Here is a 20280-nt window from a genome sequence, read left to right as displayed (position 1 = left end):
CACGGCCAGGAGTCCGCTCCGGACCAGGGCTTCCCAGCTTTAATGTGTGGGCCTCGTCTGGGGTCCTGTGAAAACAGAGACTCTCATCTCGCAGGTTGGGTGGGGTGCAGGATGCTGCGTTTCCAACAAGCTCTCAGTCGCTGCTGGTGCCGCCGCTCCAAGGACTACACGGGGGCTTGAGGAACTGGATTCTTGCTGGGCCAAGCAGGATGTGATGGCATCACGTTGACGTGGAGCTGGGCTGTCTGGCGGTGGCTCAGTGGCTGGCAGAACCCCACACATGGATGCTGAGCCACTTTTCCCATGCAAGCCCTAACCCCTATTGCCAGGGAGACCCACAATGGAACACACACCCAGACGGTGCTTTGGGTCAGCTTCTCCTGACACCCCTTCCCCAAGCCACCTCCTCCCACTAGGATGCCAGGTCCGAGGAGCCAGCTCTGGCCCTGCTGTGGCCCTCACAGGCTCTGCCCCAGCCCGTCCCATCTCAGAGGCATGGGGCTGTTTCCTGGGGTCCCCCATTACCACCTTTCCTGTGTCCGAGACTCCTGCCCAAAAGACTAGAGCCCCAGCCTGCTTTCTCCAACACCCTCGTGGGACAGTGGCTCTCTTCTCATAGCTCCCCTAGACACGCCCCAGTGGGAGCTCTGTGTGGGGGCTTCAACCCCACATTTCCCTTCCACACTGCCCTGGTGAAGTGTGGCCTGAGACCACTGATAATTCTGGACCCTGTGGCCACCAGAGGAGCCCAGGCATTGGCTTCCTTTTTTGTTTTTTGTTTTTGTTTTTTTTTGACAGAGCCTTGCTCTGTCACCCAGGCTGGAGTGCAGTGGGGCAGTCTCGGCTCACTGCAACCTCTGCCTCCCGGGTTAAAGTGATTCTTGTGTCTCAGCCTCCCAAGTAACTGGGACTACAGGTACCCACTGCCGCCACCACCATGCCCAGCTCGTTTTTCATTTTTTTTGTTTTTTGTTTTTTGTTTTTTTTGAGATGGAGTTTCACTCTTGTTGCCCAGGCTGGAGTGCAATGGCACAATCTCAGCTCACCGCAACCTCCACCTCCCAGGTTCAAGGGATTCTCCTGCCTCAGCCTCCCAGGTAGATGGGATTACAGGCATGCACCACCATGCCTGGCTAAATTTGTATTTTTAGTAGATATGGGGTTTCTTCATGTTGGTCAGGCGAGTCACGAGCTCCCAACCTCAGGTGATCCGCCTGCCTCAGCCTCCCAAAGTGCTGGGATTACAGGCATGAGCCAGCATACCCGGCCATTAATCCTTTTTTAATTAGGAGGTGTGAGGTCAGGACCCCCTGCCCAAAGGGAGTCCATGCTCTCCCGTCCCACTCCTCTCAGCAGCCCCTCCACCCGATTCCGCAGATTCCAAAATGTCTCCAAATGAATTAAAGAAGCCACGGTCAACCCACATGAATGAGCCAACAAGCATTTTCATTTCTTTATTTTAAGGACACTGGGAAAGGAGCCAGTACCCTGAAGAGAACACTCTGGTCAGTTGGTGGAGGCCAGTGGGAAGCCATCAGGCCTGCTTTCCAGGAGGGGTGAAGGGTTGGTGCAGGGTGCAAGATGAGAGTGAGGTTAAAGGTCAGAGAGGAGGGGCTGAGGAGGCCATCTCCCACCAGGAGCAGATAGCTGGTGGCTTGAGACTGGGGTGGAGCTGCGTGGGAGATGGGAGGGGACTGAGCACGGGGCGTCATCTTCACTGCCTGCTTCTCCCCTCTCCCTGACTGCCCGCCTTCTGGGATGGTAGGATTCCAGCAGCTGGAGCCCCAGGTGCTGCTGCGGCTGAGGAAGGCAATCCCGGTCAGCTGCCTTCTCGGTTCCAGGGTGGCTGTAGCCAGAAGCAGGACCAGACAAGGACATGGCCTCTGCATTAAAGCCCAGATCCTAGGCACGGGTGGAAAGGCTGGGCCTGGGAAGTGGGGATGATGATAAGACCCAGACTGCCCCACACCCCAACCCCTGGCTCCAGGGCCAGGGAGCCGCCTATGTCTGCACGTGGGTCAGCTGGACGTCGCCACCCACTTCCAGTTTGTTGATGGTGGGCAGGTTCCTCAGGCGATGGTAGTATTCAAACACGTGCTGACCATCCACGGCCACCTTGAGGCAGTGAGCTTCACACAAGATCCACACCTGTGCAGAGATCATGCCGTTTGCACTACACTTGGGAAGTCCTCCACCCTCACTGCAGCCTCCTCTCTCCCTCCCTCCCTCCTCAGTTGTTAATAAGCCCCTCACCTGCACTCTATCCCCACCGAGCGACCGGCTCTTCACTCAACAGGCTGTGCGTGCTCCTTCCCCTGTACTGTTCTCTGGCCCAGAATACTGTTCCTGCCCCATCAGGGACAGGAGCGCTGGCCTGTGCCGTCTGTATCCCTCGGACCCAGCACACAGAATTGCTCCAGACCTGGGCTCCTGCAGCATCAGCCTCCTAACTTGTCTGTTCCACCCCAATGCCTTCTCCATCAGGCAGTCAGGGTACACATGTTAAAACCTCCTTCCCTTCACAATAGCTAACAGTCCTGTCACACATGCCATGTGCCAGGCACTGTCCTAAGCATGCTACAGAGACTGTCTCATTCCATTCTTACAACTCTAGGAGATTCATATGATTATTAGCTCCATTTTGTAGATGAGGAAACTGAAGCACAGAGTAGCTAAGTCACTTGCCCGAGGTCACACAGCTGTCCACAAATCGAAGAATGTTGCTCCCTGGCTCCATGGCTTCAAAGCCCTACATCAGTCATTTTCAACTCTGATTGCAGAGTGTAATCACTTAAGGCATATTTTTAAAATACAAATGCCCAGGCTGACCACCTCATTGGCCTGGGCTGGGGTCCCAGCACCTATATTTTCTTTGTGAGCTCTCTGGGTGATTTGAATGTGTAGTCAGGGCGGAGCACGCCTGCCTGCTATTCCTGGAGAGGCCACACCCGTGCCTCTGCACGTTGGCCCTAGCTGCCCCTCCCAGGCTCGCTCTATCTCATCGCTCTGTTTTGCTTTCTGCGTGGCACTGTCTTTATCTGCAACAATCTGTTCATGCTTTAGTTTCCTTGTTCCTTCCCCCACCTAAATTGTAAACTCTCTGGAGGCAGGACCCTATCTGTCTGCTTCATAACTGCGCTCCCAGAATGTGGAGTGCTTCCTGCACAAAGCGGGCGACAGTGAAATCGTTGAATGAGTAAGTGAAGAAATGAATAACACCTCCTTCTTGGGTCTGATTTGACACTTACTGACTGTGTGACCGCAAGCAAGTAACCTGCACTTGTGAGTTTCTTTCCTCATCTGAAAAAGCAGATCCCAACACTTCCTTCATGCGGGATGGTAAGAATTATTAATAATAATGATAATAATTTTTTGGCCACCTTCTCTTCTTCTGGGCCCTCATCCCAGAGGCATCAGCTCCCATCCTGTTCAAGGTACCCCAGACCTCCTTTACCCCCTCCCCCTGTGTACCCATAGGAGCCTCTTCAAGCTCCAGACTGCGGCGCCTTACCGAGAAGCTCTGGCCTCGGACGAAGGGCATTTTTTGGGGCAGACTTCGCTCCTCAGACCCCCAAGAGTTGTTGATCTGGGTGTTACGGACCACAGCGTTCTCATCAAAACGGGGGTTCATGTGGAAGGCGATGTGGCTCCCAGAGCACAGGTTGATGTGGAACCTGGGGTGGGCAGCCTACTTGGACCTTTGTCCACTGAGTTCTGAGCCCCATTTCCTCCCCATCATCCCCAGCCTGCCAAAAGCCAGGGGAATGGTTGGAATGACCTTGAAGGGCTCTCTCTTCCCGGAGGTCACTGGAGCCCTTGGCTTACCTCTGAGCACTGGGCAGGACAGTGCCTGACAGGATGATGGACTTGGATGGGTACAACCCTCCTGGAATGGTGGTGATGAAAGGCATCAGCTGTCAGAAGGAGGGGACAGGTCAGCCAGAGGCAGCCAGGGCAGCTGCCACCCGGAAGGGGAAGATTGTACCAGTTCCCATGAATTTAGGCTGCCAGCTGAGAAGAAGCCCACGATATCTTTACTTGGTTCCATAAAAGCCAAAGGAAAACTTTCCAGTGCTCCTCAAATTAATGGGCTTAGATTAGTGTCATGAAAGGAAATTTGGCCAAACACAGAAAGACTCGTGGGGTGAAAAGGGAGGGCCATGCAATGTGCTCACGTTGACACGACAGTTTTAAGGTTGAAAGCTCCTTTCCACAGTCTTCTAATTCGCTGGGACGCTTTGAAGCCCTTCAGCTTACCATTTTGAAAGCCCTTCGCTTTTAATTTTTCAAGGCCAGCGGATCCCCCCGCAGTGGCCCTTCACCCCCAGCCTGCCCACCACAAACAGAACCTCTGCCCTCCCTGAGAAACCACTTACATAGGCAGGGTGGGGGTACATCATAGGTGGGATGGCGGGAGTCTGCTGAAAAGAAACCAGGAAATTCAGTGGGAGAGCGCATGTGTGCGCCAGCACTCCCCCACACGCACCCACGCATTCTAGAGGGGGCTCCACTGTGAGGCTGACCTCATGAGCCTTTGGCCCTTGGACTCTCCCGTCCACCTCCCTTTTCACGTTAGCCTTCCAGGAACTTCCTGCCGTGTTCCCGGACCCCACCATGGTCACCTGCCCCTCAGCCCCTCCGCAGGCAGCCCCACTAATGCTAAGCTCCCGACCTGATTTGCACCAGCAGGAGAAGAGCTTAAGCCTGTGATCAGTAGTGACATCCCAGGGACCCAGGAGGCAGGGCCAGGAACCTCACATCCGGGTGCTGGAGCCTGCACTCCCCACTTGGTGACAGAAGGACCAGTTTCCCTCCCGGTCTCTAGGGAACCTGCCTCTTCTACCACTGGATAAATCCTGCTTCTTCCAGAATCTCTGCTGTCCCAAGGATAGTTTTAACCACATGTCACCTGAGCCAAGGACTCAGCCCCAGATGTCCCCACCCTCCTTGCTAAACCGCTTTCTTCCCAACTCTAGGGCTCTAGGGAGTTTAGTTCTTGGGGAAGAAGGGCACTGTGCACCTGTGAACTGACCAGAACTTGAAGACTTACAGAGAACATCTGTCCAGAGGCACTCTGCACCTTGTGGATGACTGTCTGGGTCTGGAAGAAAGAAACCAGGTCTCACCCAGGCTCTCCTAAGTAAAGACCACCCCAGTTCCCACCAGAGGGTGCCACACGTCAGGCACCCTCCAGGGGGCATAACTAGCCCAGTGGCCCCACAGACCCCACGGAGGGCGGGTCCAGGGGATGAGGGAGGGGCAAAGGTTAGAACCCTGGAGAAGACAGATGGGGACACTGGTGGCTCTGGCCCATCTTTCCTCTCAGGGAAACGTCTCTCAGCCTAGCCTCCCTTTGCAGGTGAGAGAAGTGAATGTGGGGTATGGTCTTCCGTGGCTGACCATGGAGTGGCAACTCAGGTTGTTCCATCACAGCCAGCCAACCACATTTACCCACCAACCTCGCCAGGCCGGGTAGACGATCAAGGGCCTGGCCTCTGCCCTCCCCACTCCCGATGGGAGAGGCCCAATGCCTGACCCTGAATCCTCCATGAGCCCAGAAGAAGAGCCAAAATCAAGAGGATCCAAAAAGAAAGCAAGAGACTTACAACGGGAGCCGGGTTGGCAGGCCGCACGCTGGGAGGCTGGATTGGTGAGGAGAGTCAGAACGGTGGTTATCGCGGGCACCAAAGAATGGGGAGAGACGATGGCAGAACTCCGGGGAGGCTCTTGTGCTCAGAAATGCCTCCCCAGACACACCCACCTCCCTCTTGCTCCCAAGCAAGCCTTCCTGAGCCTGTGGCACCCAGATTTTTACCCTCAGGTGCACAGGGCTTTGGGGTTGAGGGGTAGGGTATCCCCACTGGTTCCTCTCGAGAGAGAGGAGGCTGGGTTTGATAGAGACCTCATTGCTTTCTGTAGCTCCCACAGCCAAGAGCATTAGTTCCAGTGCCATATTTCACCCGTAAGGTGAGAAGTGGTATTTGTTGAAGGCCTACTGTGGGCCGAGTCCTGGGCTTCAGTGCTTTCCAAAGAGGGAAGCAGCTTCAGCTCCTGTGTCCCTGGTGAGGCAATGAGGCTCAGAAAGATTAAGCAACTTGCCCAAGCTCGCCCAGGTGGAAGGGACCAAATCCAAAATGGCAGCCAGTTCTGTCTGACTGTATCCAGCACACTTTCTGTCATCCTCAGGGACAGGGCCAGCGCCAGGGCCAGGGCCAAAGTTTGGCTGCCCTGCAAATGTTCCCTGGGGCTCCACCAGTCCTGAAGTCAGCGTGGCAGGAGGCAGGTGCGCTGTCTGTACCATGATGGGCCATAAAAAGGCTATGTAGACAAAGCACCCCTCCTCCCAGTCCCCACTGCTTGAGTGGCCAGAGGAAGGGCTGCTCACCTCCTTGTCGTGGATCCTGCCCCACCCAGTAGACTGTTCTTGCCCTGGCTCGTATCCCATTCTCCCTGGCTGTGCGAACCACATTCCACATTCATTCATTCATCGAGTCCCTAGTGAGTGCCAGGCACGATGCAAATGAACAAGCCACAGTCCCAGCCCTCTGGGACCTCATGGGCATAGGGAGACGGGGGTGGAGTGACAGGGACAGACATGCAAACAGTTACAATGGAGTGCTGTGAACTGGCATGGCACAGATATGTACAGACTCCGTGGGGGAATGGGGGGTGCATCCAACAATATTCTGGGCAGGGAGGACTCCCAGAGGAGCAACACTTAGGCAGAGTATGGAAGGGCAATTAGCGTGTGCTGGGGGCAGGCTGGCAGAGGGTGCTTCTGGGACCAGGGACAGCATATGCAAAAGCATAATGGCCTGAGAGGGCCTTGAGTGAGCTGTGGAGGCTGCGTGAGCTTCGTGGGTTGGGGGTGAGGCAGGGAGGTGGACTGGGGCCAGACTGGGGAGGAATTCATATGCCCTGCTGGGGAATTTGGACTTTATTTGAAGGGCTGGGGACTTTTACGATTTTTAAGCAGGGAGAGGGTGTGATCAGATTTGCTTATAAGAAGGTCACTGTGGCAGTGGTTGGGTGTGGGGGATGGGGAACTGGACCCCTGTAGTCATGGTGAGGAATCCCAGAGGCCTGGGCCACATCGGTGGCTTTGGGAGGGAGATATGTTGGTGCCTTGGAGAGACATAAAGAAGGGGGAGTGAAGAATCCAGGGCAACTCCCAGGTCCCCAGCTCTGGGTGCCCAGCAGATAGAGACAGGGAACTCTTGAGCGGGCAAGATGTGGCCTGTAGGCCCTGGTGGCCTGCTGGCTGGGGCCAGCCTCTCAAACCCTCAGTCCTTCCTGCTGTCTGCTCAGCCACTCAGGGCCTCTGTGTTGAACTCACTTTTCGTCTGCGCCCCCTGGGCCTGGGTGGGAAACAGACAGGCTGGGAGAACGGCATCGTGGAGAAGGCAGGCTGAACGGGGACTGCGCGGGGGTTCTGTTAAAACAAAAGGCACCGGCCAGTGAGGAGAAGCATTAATAGAGCCAAGGAGAAGCCGAAAGGCAGATGCAGGGGCAGGAGGCAGAGACCAGGCAGGCAGGGGGATGCAGCAAGGGGGTTAGGGCCATACGGAGGCGGGAGCGGGAAGGGCCAGGCTTCGGTGAGCAGCGCAGGGGGACAGTCTCCTTCCAGCTCTTCCCTCCCCTTCCACCCGCAGGGGAGAGAGTCAGGGAAGGAGGGAATGAGAGATGAGGACCAAAGGGTGAGGAGCCCAGATTTGCTGAGGGCCTACTGTGCGCTTCGCTCATCTCAGGGAGCTCCCTCGAATGCCAAAAGGGTAACAGCAGCTCCCATCCAGCTGCCCGTGCCCTGTGGGAATGTAGGCCCAGCATACCCTAATCTTCCCATTTTTCACGTGGTATTGGTATCTCCTGACCTTCTTTAGTTTTATTTATTTTATTTTATTATTCAAACAAAAAGATTTTAGAGATGGGGTCTTGCTATGTTGCCCAGGCAGAACTCTAATTCCTGGGCTCAAGCGATTCTCCCGCCTCAGCCTCTTGAGTAGCCAGGACTGTAGACCTCCACCACCATACCTGGGTCTCCTGACCTTTTAGATGTTGGCAACGCATTCAAAGTTTTTAAAACACAGAGGTCAAACAGACCCTGGTGTGGGCCCAGGGGCGCCATTGTGTGACCTCTGATATCTGTCTCCTCACTGAACCACACAGCCACCCATGGGGGGCAGGAAGTGACCATGCTCATTCTACAGATGAGGAAACCAAGGCTGAGAGAGGCGAAGTTGCTTGTCTAAGATCCCACAGATGATGAATGGCAGAGCTGGGAATTTGAACTGGATTCAGTTTGGTTCTTGAGCCTGGGCTCTTCTAGAACAATATGCCCTCCTTACCAGGATGGAAATTGAGGGATGAAGAGAAAGGGGCAGCTGAGGAGTCTGGGAGACCAAGGCAGGTGTTCCGGACAGAGACAGTGACACAGAGAAGGGGCAGAGTGACAGAGGAGAAGGGGCGGGCAGGTACTGGGACAGGGAAGCAGGTTATCTCCAGAGTGACCTGGGTAGGAGATTGGCTTGGATCCACCCAGCAGGGCCTAGGCACAGCTACACAGAGCCCTGCATCCCAGCCCCTGGGACCGGTGCCAGGTGGACAGTCTGACCTGGAAGCTGATGTAGGACAGCTGCACAGAGCCATTGACAGAGATGGTGTCCACACGGTGGAAGGGCACGCGATGGAAGTACTGCACGAAGAGGCTCCCGTTCACCATCACCTGCCAGAGGAGAGCACGTGTTCCGGGGGAGGCGCCCCAGGCTGGGATGGGGACCACCCCTGAGCTCCTGGTCCCTCCTTCTAGAAAATGAAGACCTGAGTCTGGTCTTCAGTGTGGGGCCAGTTACAGGGACGTGTGTGTGGCCCGAAGTGCATCAACCCGAGTCTCTACTGGGCTCCAGTCGGGCTTTCCGTTCTTCTGGTTATTTCCTGCCCCTTTCTTCTCACTCCTCGATTTCCGCCCTGGTTAGGAGGCCATATTGTTCCAGAAAGAGCCCAGGCTCAGGAACCAAACTGAATTTCCTGGGGTTTCATTTATTTATTATTTATTTTTCCTTCAACTTTTTTTTTTTTTTTTTTTTTGAGATAGAGTGTCACTCTGTCACCCAGGCTGGAGTGCAGTGGTTCAAGCGATTCTCCTGCCTCAGCCTCCAGAGTAGCTGGGATTACAGGCACCCACCACCACACCCAGCTAATTTTTGTAATTTTAGTAGAGACGGGATTTCACCATGTTGGTCAGGCAGGTCTTGAACTCCTGACCTCAAGCGATCCGTCCTCCTCAGCCTCCCAAAGTGCTTGGATTATAGGGGTGAGCTGCCATGCCCAGCCCCTTCAACTTTTATTTTAAGTTCCAGGGTATGAGTATAGGATGTGCAGGTTTGGTAACTAGGTAAACGTGGGCCACGGTGTTTTGCTGCACAGACCAACCCTTCACCTTGGTATCAAGCCCAGCATCCATTAGCTGATCTTCCTGATGCTCTCCCTCCCTGACCAGGCCCCAGTGTGTGTTGTTTCCCCGCCTTGTGTCCATGTGTTCTCATCGTTCAGCTCCTACTTATAAGTGAGAACATGCGGTGTTTGGTTTTCTACTCCTGCAACAGCTTCCAGTTCCATCCATGTTCCTGCAAAGGACATGATCTCATTCCTTTTTATGACTGCAGGGGTATTATTTAAATATGCATAAAATGCTCACGGGGAGCAGAGGAGAGGTGACCTCGGGTTGCATACTGAGTGGATGGGAACATTCTTATCTCAGATAAGCATACTCAGACTGACTTACCCACCGGCTTCTCAAGCCCAGATACCTACTGTGTTTGCAAAGGTAATTTGCAATGTGCTTACAGAACTATAACCGTAATAGACTCTGGATAAAGGCTAGAACAATGTCGCTGAAAAATAAATGTTACCAGGGACCTGGAGAGGAGGTATGGTGATAGCAGAGGAATGGAATGAGCTTGAAATTCAAAGACACACAACACCTAACAGCAACGTGATGACTCCTCTAGTTCTTATTTTCAGAGTAAAAGAAGCAGGAGGCACACCTGTAGATTCAGGTGAAGGTGCGTAAGGAGACCATACAGCCATGGGTAACACCCTTACAAGGAAATGGTCATGTTATCTGTATGGTGGTGTCACTCTGGCTGAATGTCAATTAAAGTGATTACTTAAAAGGCCATTCACATTCACCTGATAGGGCTGGGAGTCCTGTGGGCGAAAGGTGGGGAGGGGATTCCTGCTCACCTTGAAATCTGAGCTCTGCACCAGGAAGCAGAGGTCAAAGGGCATCCCCTTCTGGAAGGGCATGTGCATCTTCCTCTCCTCGGGCCCCCATCTTCCTTTCTGCCTCGTGTTGCACACCACATACCCTCCGTCTTCAAACCGAGGGTTGAAGTGGAAGGCAATGTCGTTTCCACTGAAGCCAGTCTGAAAGTCCACAGCAAACCTAGGTCCAGGGAAAGCAAATAGTCTTCTGTGGCATGGATTATTGCCAGTGACAGACACAGGAGGGCCTCGGCGCCTCTGCCCTGTGTTTGTCTGGGATCTTGCATACAACCCGCATGGCAGAGACTGCTTGGTTGGCATCCTTTTTGTTTCTCTAATTTGGATCCAATGTGTTTTTGTGTAATTATTGCATTTTGCCTTTACAGCATGATTTTCTAAAAATAAGTAGAAAATGGCTAAGGGAAAGTGCTGGCATTAGCAAACAAGAAGCATAGGTCTTGGAAAGTGATTACCAGTCGGTACCAAAGATGGAAGTTGTTAAGCACACCTAGAAGAGAGAGCCTTCTGTGCCAGTGGACACTTGTTGGAGGCCAGTGCATGCCTGATTAAGTGGGAAAAAAGAGAACAAATGTAAAGAGCATGTGAAATCGGGGCCGGGCACAGTGCCTCACGCCTGTAATCACAGCATTTTGGGACACCAAGGTGGGTGGATCACTTGAGCCCAGGAGTTGAAGACCAGCCTGAGCAACAGAGTGAGATCTCATCTCTACTTAAAAAAAAAAAAAAATATATATATATATATATATATATTTAATTAGCTAGACATCATGATGCATGTGTATAGTCCCAGCTGCTCTGGGGGATAAGATGGGAGGATCCCTTGAGCCCAGGAAGTCGAGGCTGCAGTGAGCTATGATCGTACCACTGCACTCCAGCCTGAGTGAAAGAAAAAAGTCCCTGTCTCTAAAGAAAAAAATAAATTAGTTAAATGAATAAATGGAGAAGATTGCATTTGAAATATCACTGCATGTATTTTTTCCTTTGGAGTCCTTCAGCTTCATTCCTGTGGTCCTTTGGAAATTCCTGCCCCAAGGAAGGGAGAGACAGAAAGCTCCTGAGAGGAGAGGGCCCTCTGAGGTAGGATCTGTCTCTATGCAACAGGATGGGAGTGGGAAGCCCTCCTGGTGCTGGGAGGTGGGGGAAGCAGAGGGAGAGGGAGAGAGGAAGGGGTGGAAGATGAGAGGCATGGTCCTGATTCCCCTGGTTGGAGGGTTCAGGGGGATCAGGGCCTCCCTGCCCTTGGCATCTCCTGGGGGCACTGCAGGCTCTCAGAGAAGTTCCACAGCAGGATGGCAATGGCGGAGGAGGTCATCAAGAATCTAGGTGGCCGAGCTGAGGTTGAGCTGGGATCTACGAGGCCCAGAAGGTCTTGAGAGAGGTCCGCTGGGACTGAGGCAGAGAGGCTTCCGAGAGAGAGCCGTGAGTCCAGAGGCTCTTCTGTGGGCCCCGCAGACTTCAGCAGGCAGCCACCCGTGGTCCCTCACTAAACCAGGAGAGAGCTGCTCACCTCTGTGCCACCCAGTCAGGGTGCCTCGGCAGGGGTCAGCCAGGCCTGCGTGAAGGTCGGGGGCCCGCCCTGCCACTGACAAGCCACGTGAGCTCCTCTCTGTTCCCAGACAGCCCACCTTGGGAGGGAGGAGGGGGTGCGAAACAGCCCTGATACAATGTTAGTATTTTGAATTGACTTAGTAGTTTCCAGAAAAGGCCTTGAAACCAAAAGAGACCAAATTACTTCGGATGTCAATTTTCAATATTTTCATGTCAGCAGAAGGAGAGCTTCAGAGTGGATGAGAGCAGTTAGGGAAATAGAGGAAGTTTGATTTTTGAAACTCCTAGTCACAGTGTGCAAGGTTCAACCCAGAACATAATCGTCCAACTCTGACCATCCCACTCCCTCCTTAGACCATCAGCTCCTAGGGCCCCATTCATCCTGGAGTCCAGGTTAATGGCATCCCTGGGCGCAGGTTGTGCCTGTGGAGTGCTGTCCTGTGGAATGGGTTAGGGACGCATTGGGTCTCCCCTGAGCCAGGCACGTGAGCTTGGATGTTGTTGTTTGAAGTAACTCAGGCTCGCAGGCACAGTGGCTTTACTAAGGGACGAGATTGGAGTGAAACGTTTCCATCCATATGCACACACACCTGGTTCCACTGGAGCTGAGAACGGCCCCATTGACAGTGATCTGAAATCCGTCCTGGAGACCCCCTTGGATAGTCCCAGAAAAGGGGACGACCTGCAGGGAAAAGATGTGGGGCCGTCAGTCAGGTGGCCAGCCTCCCGTTTGCTCCCCTCCAGGGCTAGTCAGTGGCCAGCCTGGGTGTGACAGCACCATGCGAGGGGCTAGGGTGCAGCTGTGACCAGGACAGACGGAGTCGCAGCCCCACGGGTCTTAGGGTCCTGTGTGGAGGCAGACACAAATCCAATTAGTTACTCAGACAGTCTAAGCTTGTGATAAGGAGAAGCCTGGCCCCGACAGGACGCAACAGGGAGCTGAGCTTGTGTAAGAGTCTGAGAGGCAGTGGAAGCTGCATCAGGAAAGCTCCAGGCGGAGATGGAAGGCCTTCCTTCCAGGCAGGGAAGTAGCAGGCAGACGCCCTGGGCTGGTAAGGAACTAGGTAGCAATGGGGGCTGCTGGACCCCATGCCAAGCTCCCAGCAAAGTGCCCAGGGCCCTGGCTGGGGACTCAGGAGGCCCAAGGGAACAAAGGGACCCATCAAGGGTCTGCAGGTTCCACCGAGAGGGTCACCAGAGAGGGTCAAGAAGAAGGCATGCCCCTCTCCCCACCACCACCATATAACAATGGCCACCGTGACCTTTGCCCTCCTGACCACCTTCAGCAGAGCCTCTTCCCAGATGCCCTCTGCAGCCCCGAGCCCTAGCGTAGTTTCCCCACCCATCCCAGGCCCCATGGGCAACCACTTTGTCAAATTCTCTCTTCCGGGCCTCTTTAAAGGAGCTAAGGGCCATGGTGAGGCATGCATCATTTTGGAGTCAGGCCGACTCCAGGTGTGAATCCTAACTCTGCTGCTCCTGACCTGAGTGGCCTTGGGAAGCCTATTTCACCTCTCTTTGCCTCAGTTTCCTCATCTGTAAAATAGGAAGGTGTTTCTCCTACTGCATGTGATTGATGATTTTGTGAGAAAAAGCCTGTGGTAGAAGAGACTGTGGGAGGAGCATCCCTCCAGGCATGAGTGAGGACAGCTCAGCATGGCACAGGTGTGCCAGGATGACCCTCACTGACATTTCTGCCCTGTTTGTGTTCTCTTTGGGATGCCCCCACCCCTATCTCCTGCCACCCAGGAGTTGCTTCCTCAGAGCCCCAGAACTGTGTCCCCCTGGCTGAGGCAGCCTTGTGCCCACGGTCCCAGAACTCACTGGACTCAGATAGGGAGCCTGGGAACCGCTGAAGGCCATCTCTCCACCACCTCTGGGGCCACCGCAGCCTCTCACACCTGCCAGGGAGTCCTTTGCGGATGGAATGACTTAACAAAGAAATAGAAACCAAAGCAACTTGGTTGTTATTCAATGGGGAGGAGCCGGCAGCAAGAGGAAGTGGGTCCAGAGAGAGAAAGGTAGGGTGCTGGGTGAACTGGGGTGACACTCATAGAGGGAAATAGGCACTCCCAGCCCCAGTGACCTTTCCCTCCTCCCTCTCCTGTGCTCAACCCGAGCCTGAAGCATATTTGGTTCATAGAGGTCTACAGTGCTTGACCACACTGACATGACAGTGAGTTGCCAGATGACACTGCCCAGAAGTATGTGGCTGTGTGTCCTAAGCATGCTTGGCCGTGGGTTCTGGAAAATAATGGGGCTGGGCATTGCCTGTGCACAGGGTGCTTGTGGGGAAGGGTGGCTTCAACCCATTTTACATATAGAGAAGCTGAGGCTCAGAGTCTAAGGGACATGCCCCAGGTCACACAGCTAATTCGTGGCAGCCTGAGCTATATGAAGATTCTCAGACTCGTCAAAAAGTATTTCTCCTCTTTAAATTTCTACTGTTCATGTAAAAACATGATTATGTAGAAGAGAATATTTTGCATGAAAAACACCATAATGAAGATTTTTATTCTAGAGTATGGGGTGCCCAGGAGTTTCTGATCCTCCCTCTCAGTGAATCTCTCTTTCTTCTCTTCTCCTTCTCTTCTCTAGCCTTATTTTCTGAGCTTTAGGATGGGGAGAGAAGTCTTGGACATAATAGAACATTTCAAGTGACATGGGGGTGGGAAGGAACATATGGCATGAACTGCCTTTAATTGGCTTCAGCACCTAGTTAGGGGAAATAATTGGCTGAAACAGAGAATAACAGGATAGGCTGCAGAGGGGAGAGGGAGCCATGAACTAAATTTACCTGAAGTTGACCAGGTCCCAACTATGTGCTGGTGAGAAGGCCCAGAACTCAAGCTGGGGATGGGTGGGTAAGGACCATACAGGCTCGAGGGGATGGCAGGTGCCCCAGGGCCATACGTGAGTCTGCACCTCTCTTCCTTCCTGTGCTCTGCCTAGATGCGCTAGAATTTGCAGACGAATTCCTTTGCGATGCTCCCATAGACTGAGGCTGTGTGTGTCGTCTGCACTCTCTATCCCATTATGTTCTGGGTCAAGTAGAATTTGACCAAGTTAAGGAGTAGATAGTACAGGGGAGGCAGAAAGGAGAGAAAGGAAGGGAAATTCTTTGCAATCCTCTCGAACACCAGGAACATTTTCATTACGTCACATCATTTGTAGGCAATCACCAATTGATTGGGATATGGAACAACTGGAACTATCATTCATAGCAGACTTGAGTGTAAAATAATCCAACTTAGAAAAATGGGCAGGGCGTGGTGGCTCATGCCTGTAATCCCAGCCCTTTGGGAGGCTGAAGTGGGAGGATCACTTGAGTCCAAGAGGTTGAGACCAGCCTGGCTAAGACAGGAAGACCCTGTCTCTACATATAATTTAAAAGGCAAATTAGCCAGGTGTGGTGGGGCACACCTGTGATCCCAGCTATGTGGGAGGCTGAGGTGGGAGGCTTACTTGAGCCCAGGAGGCCAAGGCTGCAGTGAACCCTCATCACGCCACTGCACTCCAGCCTAGGTAATAGAGCAAGACTCTGTCTCAAAAAATAAAAAAAAAATAAAAAGAAAGAAAAACTGCTTGGTGAGTTGTAATACAGTCAAATATCTACTTCTATGTTCTGGCTTTTCTACTTCTAAAAAATTACCCAAGAGAAAGGAAAACATATTTGTCTGTTTTTAAAAGCTTTACTCGTCCTAGCCCCAGGCTGGTAACAATGCAAATGGTCACCAACAGGAGAACGGAGAAATGAATTGTGGTTTTCACACTACAGAGTGGCCCTCAGCAATAAAAAGGAGCTAGGCCACAGGAAACGTCAATGAGCCTTGCAACGGAGCAGAAGAAGCCAGATCCAGACACATGCTGTGAGAATTCCATTCGAGTCAAGTTGAACAACAGGCCAGAATGGCGTTACCCTTGGGAGTCACTGACTGGGAGGGGCACGAAGGAGTCTTCGAGAGGCTGGAAATGTTCTGGATCTGGTTCTGGGTGGTGGTCCCACAGGTGTTTACATCCATTAACAACAGGCTGAGGCTGGGTGCAGCATCTGACACCTGTAATTCAGCACTTTGGGAGACTGAGGCAGGAGGATTGCTTGAGTCCGGGAGTTTTAGACCAGCCTGGGCAGTATAGCAAGACCTTCTGTGTACTAAAAATCAAAAAAATTAGTGAGGCATGGTGGTGCATGCCTGTAGTCCCAGCTACAGGGAGGCTGAGGCAGGAGGATTGCTTGAGCCTGGGAGTCTGAGGCCACAATGAGCTATGATTGCGCCGCTGCACTGCAAGTTGAGTGACAGAGCAAGACCCTGTCTCAAAACAAAACAAAACTCAAACAGAAAACCAGGATCTGTACATTTTACTCTACCTAGACAATATCTCCATAAAATACTGCTAAAAGAAAAAATCTCCCAGAGCCCAAGGAGACACAGGCACAGCTAAGAGTTCCAGCAATTTAGCACCTTAGCATCACCTTGAGCCTTGGAGGTGAGTTACAGGTAAGCAGCTTCACTGGTGAGTCCAGCCCATAAAGGAGGGCCCTCTGCTCCACACTCTGTCTGGAGGGACCCCAGTCATACCCAAAGGCTGACATGTTTTTAGACTAATCAACACAGTAGGGAGGCACTTTGAGGCACAGTGCCAGGCCACTGAGAGTTCTAACTTCAGCACCCTTCAGTCACCACAATCCATTCCCAGTGGTTAGCTCTGGTCTTCAGGAGACTAGAAGCAGCCCTCGGGAATGTTCCTGCTCAGAGCTCTAGTATTCAAAGTCGCAGACCCTTCTCAGAGGCTCTCTGTTCTCTGCCCTATAGACTGAGGGAGTCTGCCACCTCACACTCATTAGGATGCCCATGATTAAAAAAAAATCCAGAAAATAACAACTGTTGGCTAGAATGTGAGTAAACTGGAACCCTGTGAAAACAGCGTGGCTGTTCCTCAAAAACATCATCATAGAATTACTATATGATCCAGCAATTCCACTTCTGGGTATATCCCCCAAATAACCAAAAGCAGGAACTCAAAGAGACATGCGAACACCCATGTTTGTAGCAGCATCATTCACAAAAGCCAAGAGGTGAAAGCGACATGTGTCCATCAACGGATGAGTGGTCAACAAAATGTAGGCCAGACATACAATTCAGCCCTAAAAAGGAAGGAAATTCTGGCACATGCCACAACATGGATGGTCCTTGAGAACGTTAAGTGAAATAAAACAGTCATAAAAGAACAAGCACTGTGGGCTGGGTGCGGTGGCTCACACCTGTAATCCCAGCACTTTGGGAGGCCAAGGTGGGAAAATCACCTGAGGTCAGGAGTTCAAGACCAGCCTGGCCAACATGGTGAAACCCTGTCTCTATTAAAAATACAAAAAGTTGCCGGGCGTGGTGATGAGTGCCTATAGTCCCAGCTACTCGGGAGGCTGAGGCAGGAGAACCGCTTGAACCTGGGAGGCGGAGGTTGCAGTGAGCTGAGGTTACACCACTGCACTCCAGCCTGGGCAACAAAGTGAGACTCTGTCTCAAAAAAAAAAAAAAAGAAAAAGCACTGTATGATTTCACTTGTCTGAGATACCTAGAGTGGCCAGAATCAACAAAAGAAAGTAGAATGGTGGTTAGGGGCTGGTAGGAGGGGTGAATGAAGACTTATCATTTAATAGGCATAGAGTTCTGGTTTTACAAGATGAAAAGAGTTTTGCGGATGGATGGAAGTGATAATTGTATAACAGCATGAATGTTCTTAATACCACTGAACTGTATACCTAAAACTGGTTAATATGGTACATTTTATATTATGTGTTTTACCACAATTAAATTTTTTTTTTTAGATGGGGTCTAACTCTGTCACCCAGGCTGGAGTGTAGTGGTGTGATCTCAGCTCACTGCAACCTCTGTGCCACCCCCACACCTTCTCACCACCCTCGGGCTCAAACCATCCTCCCACCTCAGCCTCCTGAGTAGCTGTGACCACAGGCTTATGCCACCATGTTCGGCTAATGTTTGGTACTTTTGGTGGAGACAGGGTTTCGCCCTCTTGCCCAAGTTCATCTCAAACTCCTGAGCTCAAGTGAATCTGCCCACCTTGGCATCCCAAAATGCTGGGATTTACAGGCATGAACCACTGCACCTGCCTGCAATTAAAATTTTTAAAAATGTGGCCGGGCACGGTGGCTCATGCCTGTAATTCCAGCACTTTGGGAGGCGGAGGTGGGAGGATCACCTGAGGTCAGGAGTTCGAGACCAGCCTGACCAACATGGTGAAACCCAGTCTCTACTAAAAGAACAAAAATTAGCCGGGCGTGGTAGTAGGTACGTGTAATCCCAGCTACTCAGGAGGCTGAGGCAAGAGAATTGTTTGAACCCAGGAGGCAGAGGTTGCAGTGAACCGAGATCATGCCATTGCACTCCAGCCTGGGCAACAAGAGCGAGACTTCGTCTCAAAAAAAAAAAGTTTTTTTTAAATGTAAGTATGATGGTCTCTATGAACCAGACTGAGAATCTACCACTGCCAGGTTTATTCTGTTCCCTGTCCCCCACAGGGCCTTACCCTAGGCACTTCCTTCAGGGTGTTCAGGACAGGCTGGTCTCTCTGCTTGACAGGTGCTATGATTTGAATGTGGTTTGTGCCAACCAAAACTCATGTTGAAATTTATTTGCCAACATGATGGTGTTTGGAGGCAGGGTCTTTAAGAGGTGACTGGGTTATCAGGATGGATGAATGACTTCCTCTGGGTGAGTTATCAAGAGAATGGATTAGCTCTCCTGAGAGTAGGTTGTTATAAAGCAGGTCAGCCTATTTTGTTCTCTCTCTCTGGCACATGCTTGCTTGCCCTTCTGCTTCTCTGCTATGTTAGGACACAGGTCAAAGGCCCTCACCAGAAGCTGACCAGATGAGCTGCCCAATCTTGGACTTCCCAGCCTCTAGAACTGTGAACCAAAATAAATCTCTTTTCTTTGTAAACTACCCAGTCTCAGGGTGCATTCCTAAGGTATATTGGATAACTCTGGGTGACAGGACTTAGGCAGAACCTCATTATCAGCCTCTCAAGCCTGAGTGAAATGTTTTCATTTTAGACATTCTAATAGCTGTGTAGTGGTGACTCATTAATGGTTTTAATTTGTATTTCCTTAAAGAGTGATGATGTTGAACATCTATTCAGTTGGTTATTTATGCCTGGGTCTCTTCTTTTTTTGCATTGTCTGTTTCAACATGTTTCCCATTTATAAACTGAGATGGTTTTCTCGTTATTTAGTTTTGAGAGTAATTTATGTATTTTGGATGAGAGTACTTTTCTTTTTTTCTTTTTTTTTTGTTGGTATTTAACAAGACTTGACAGAGGAAAGCATTTTATCAGAAATCTGATTTTCAAATATTTTCTCTCAGCCTGTGACTATCTTTTCATTTTTTCAACAGTGCCTTTCAAAAGCAGTCCTTAAATTTTTTTGAATGTGCCAAACACATTCATATTTTTTTAAAGTAAATAATAAACAGCAGTTTATCAGTTTGTTAAACAAAAAAAATGACAGGCTGAGGTAAGTCTCCATCAGCCAAAGTTTATTGAGTCCAAGCTTGAGGAAGTGCCCAGGAAATACACAAGGCACAGAAAGAGTCTGTGGCATGGATTCTCTGAAGAGGTTTTAAAGAGATTTAGTATTTATACATATCTTTAAAAAGGGGAAGGCATGGCCAGGAGCGGTGGCTCAAGCCTGTAATCGCAGCATTTTGGGAGGCTGAGGCAGGCAGATCACCTGAGGTCTGGAGTTGGAGACCAGCCTGACCAACATGAAGAAACCGCATCTCTACTAAAAATACAAAATTAGACGGGTGTGGTGGTGCATGCCTATAATCCCAGCTACTTGGGAGGCTGAGGCAGGAGAATCACTTGAACCCGGGAGGCGGAAGTTGCAGTAAGGCAAGATCATGCCATTGCACTCCAGCCTGGCCAACAAGAGCAAAACTCTATCTCAAAAACAAAAGGGGTTGTGGGGAAGGCATGTAGGATGAGGGGCAGGTAGGTAGTGAGACAGGGAATAGTTATATTCTTGTGAGACTTTAGTTAGTGCCCAGGAGATCTGCATTTTACATAAGATAAGGTGAACTTCTGAAGGAAGAAAGGGAGTAAAGGAAGAATTAATTGTGCAGGTGTCTCCGGGTAGGTGGAAGAATGATTAATCTCATCTTCGCTTTGTTCTGCACCTGGAAAGATAAGCTTGGAATCAACATTATCTGTGTAGAAAGGAACAACGTTGGTTTTAGGAGCTAGATTTAGACTGCAGACCTAAAGTTACAATCAACATGCCCTCATTTTATGGGCGGATATACATCTTGAAAGTTTTTGAGGCAGCAAAATATTTAAGTGTGACTGATTTGTGCGGCAAACATCTGGAGCTGCCTGAGGCCTTTTGCATCCTGTGGAGGTCTGGCTAATGCTTCATGCTTTCACAAAAG

General features: G+C 51.3%; 1 protein-coding gene across 5 annotated transcripts; it reads right to left on the bottom strand.

Annotated features, from left to right (window-relative positions):
- Positions 1–1425: 1425 nt before the first annotated feature.
- LOC129017763 (galectin-9B) lies at positions 1426–13766 on the bottom strand. 5 transcript variants are annotated; one of them, XM_054458494.2, is made up of 11 exons: positions 13657–13766; positions 12423–12514; positions 10243–10444; positions 8612–8722; positions 7337–7432; positions 5607–5642; positions 5051–5101; positions 4377–4421; positions 3826–3914; positions 3512–3674; positions 1426–2148 (listed from the first exon to the last, which is right to left on the bottom strand). In XM_054458494.2, the coding sequence occupies exons 1-11, from the start codon at positions 13693–13695 to the stop codon at positions 2002–2004; spliced, it is 1071 nt and encodes a 356-aa protein (XP_054314469.2). In that variant the 5' UTR covers positions 13696–13766; the 3' UTR covers positions 1426–2001. The 5 variants fall into 5 exon arrangements, with proteins under 5 accessions (XP_054314469.2, XP_054314470.2, XP_054314471.2 ...); XM_054458495.2 differs by having other exon boundaries at positions 4377–4418; XM_054458496.2 differs by lacking the exon at positions 7337–7432 and having other exon boundaries at positions 1494–2148; positions 13657–13741.
- Positions 13767–20280: the final 6514 nt, after the last annotated feature.

This window comes from Pongo pygmaeus, chromosome 19 (assembly GCF_028885625.2).
Source record: "Pongo pygmaeus isolate AG05252 chromosome 19, NHGRI_mPonPyg2-v2.0_pri, whole genome shotgun sequence".
NCBI lineage: Eukaryota > Metazoa > Chordata > Mammalia > Primates > Hominidae > Pongo > Pongo pygmaeus.
This window is presented reverse-complemented; position numbering and strand designations above follow the sequence as displayed.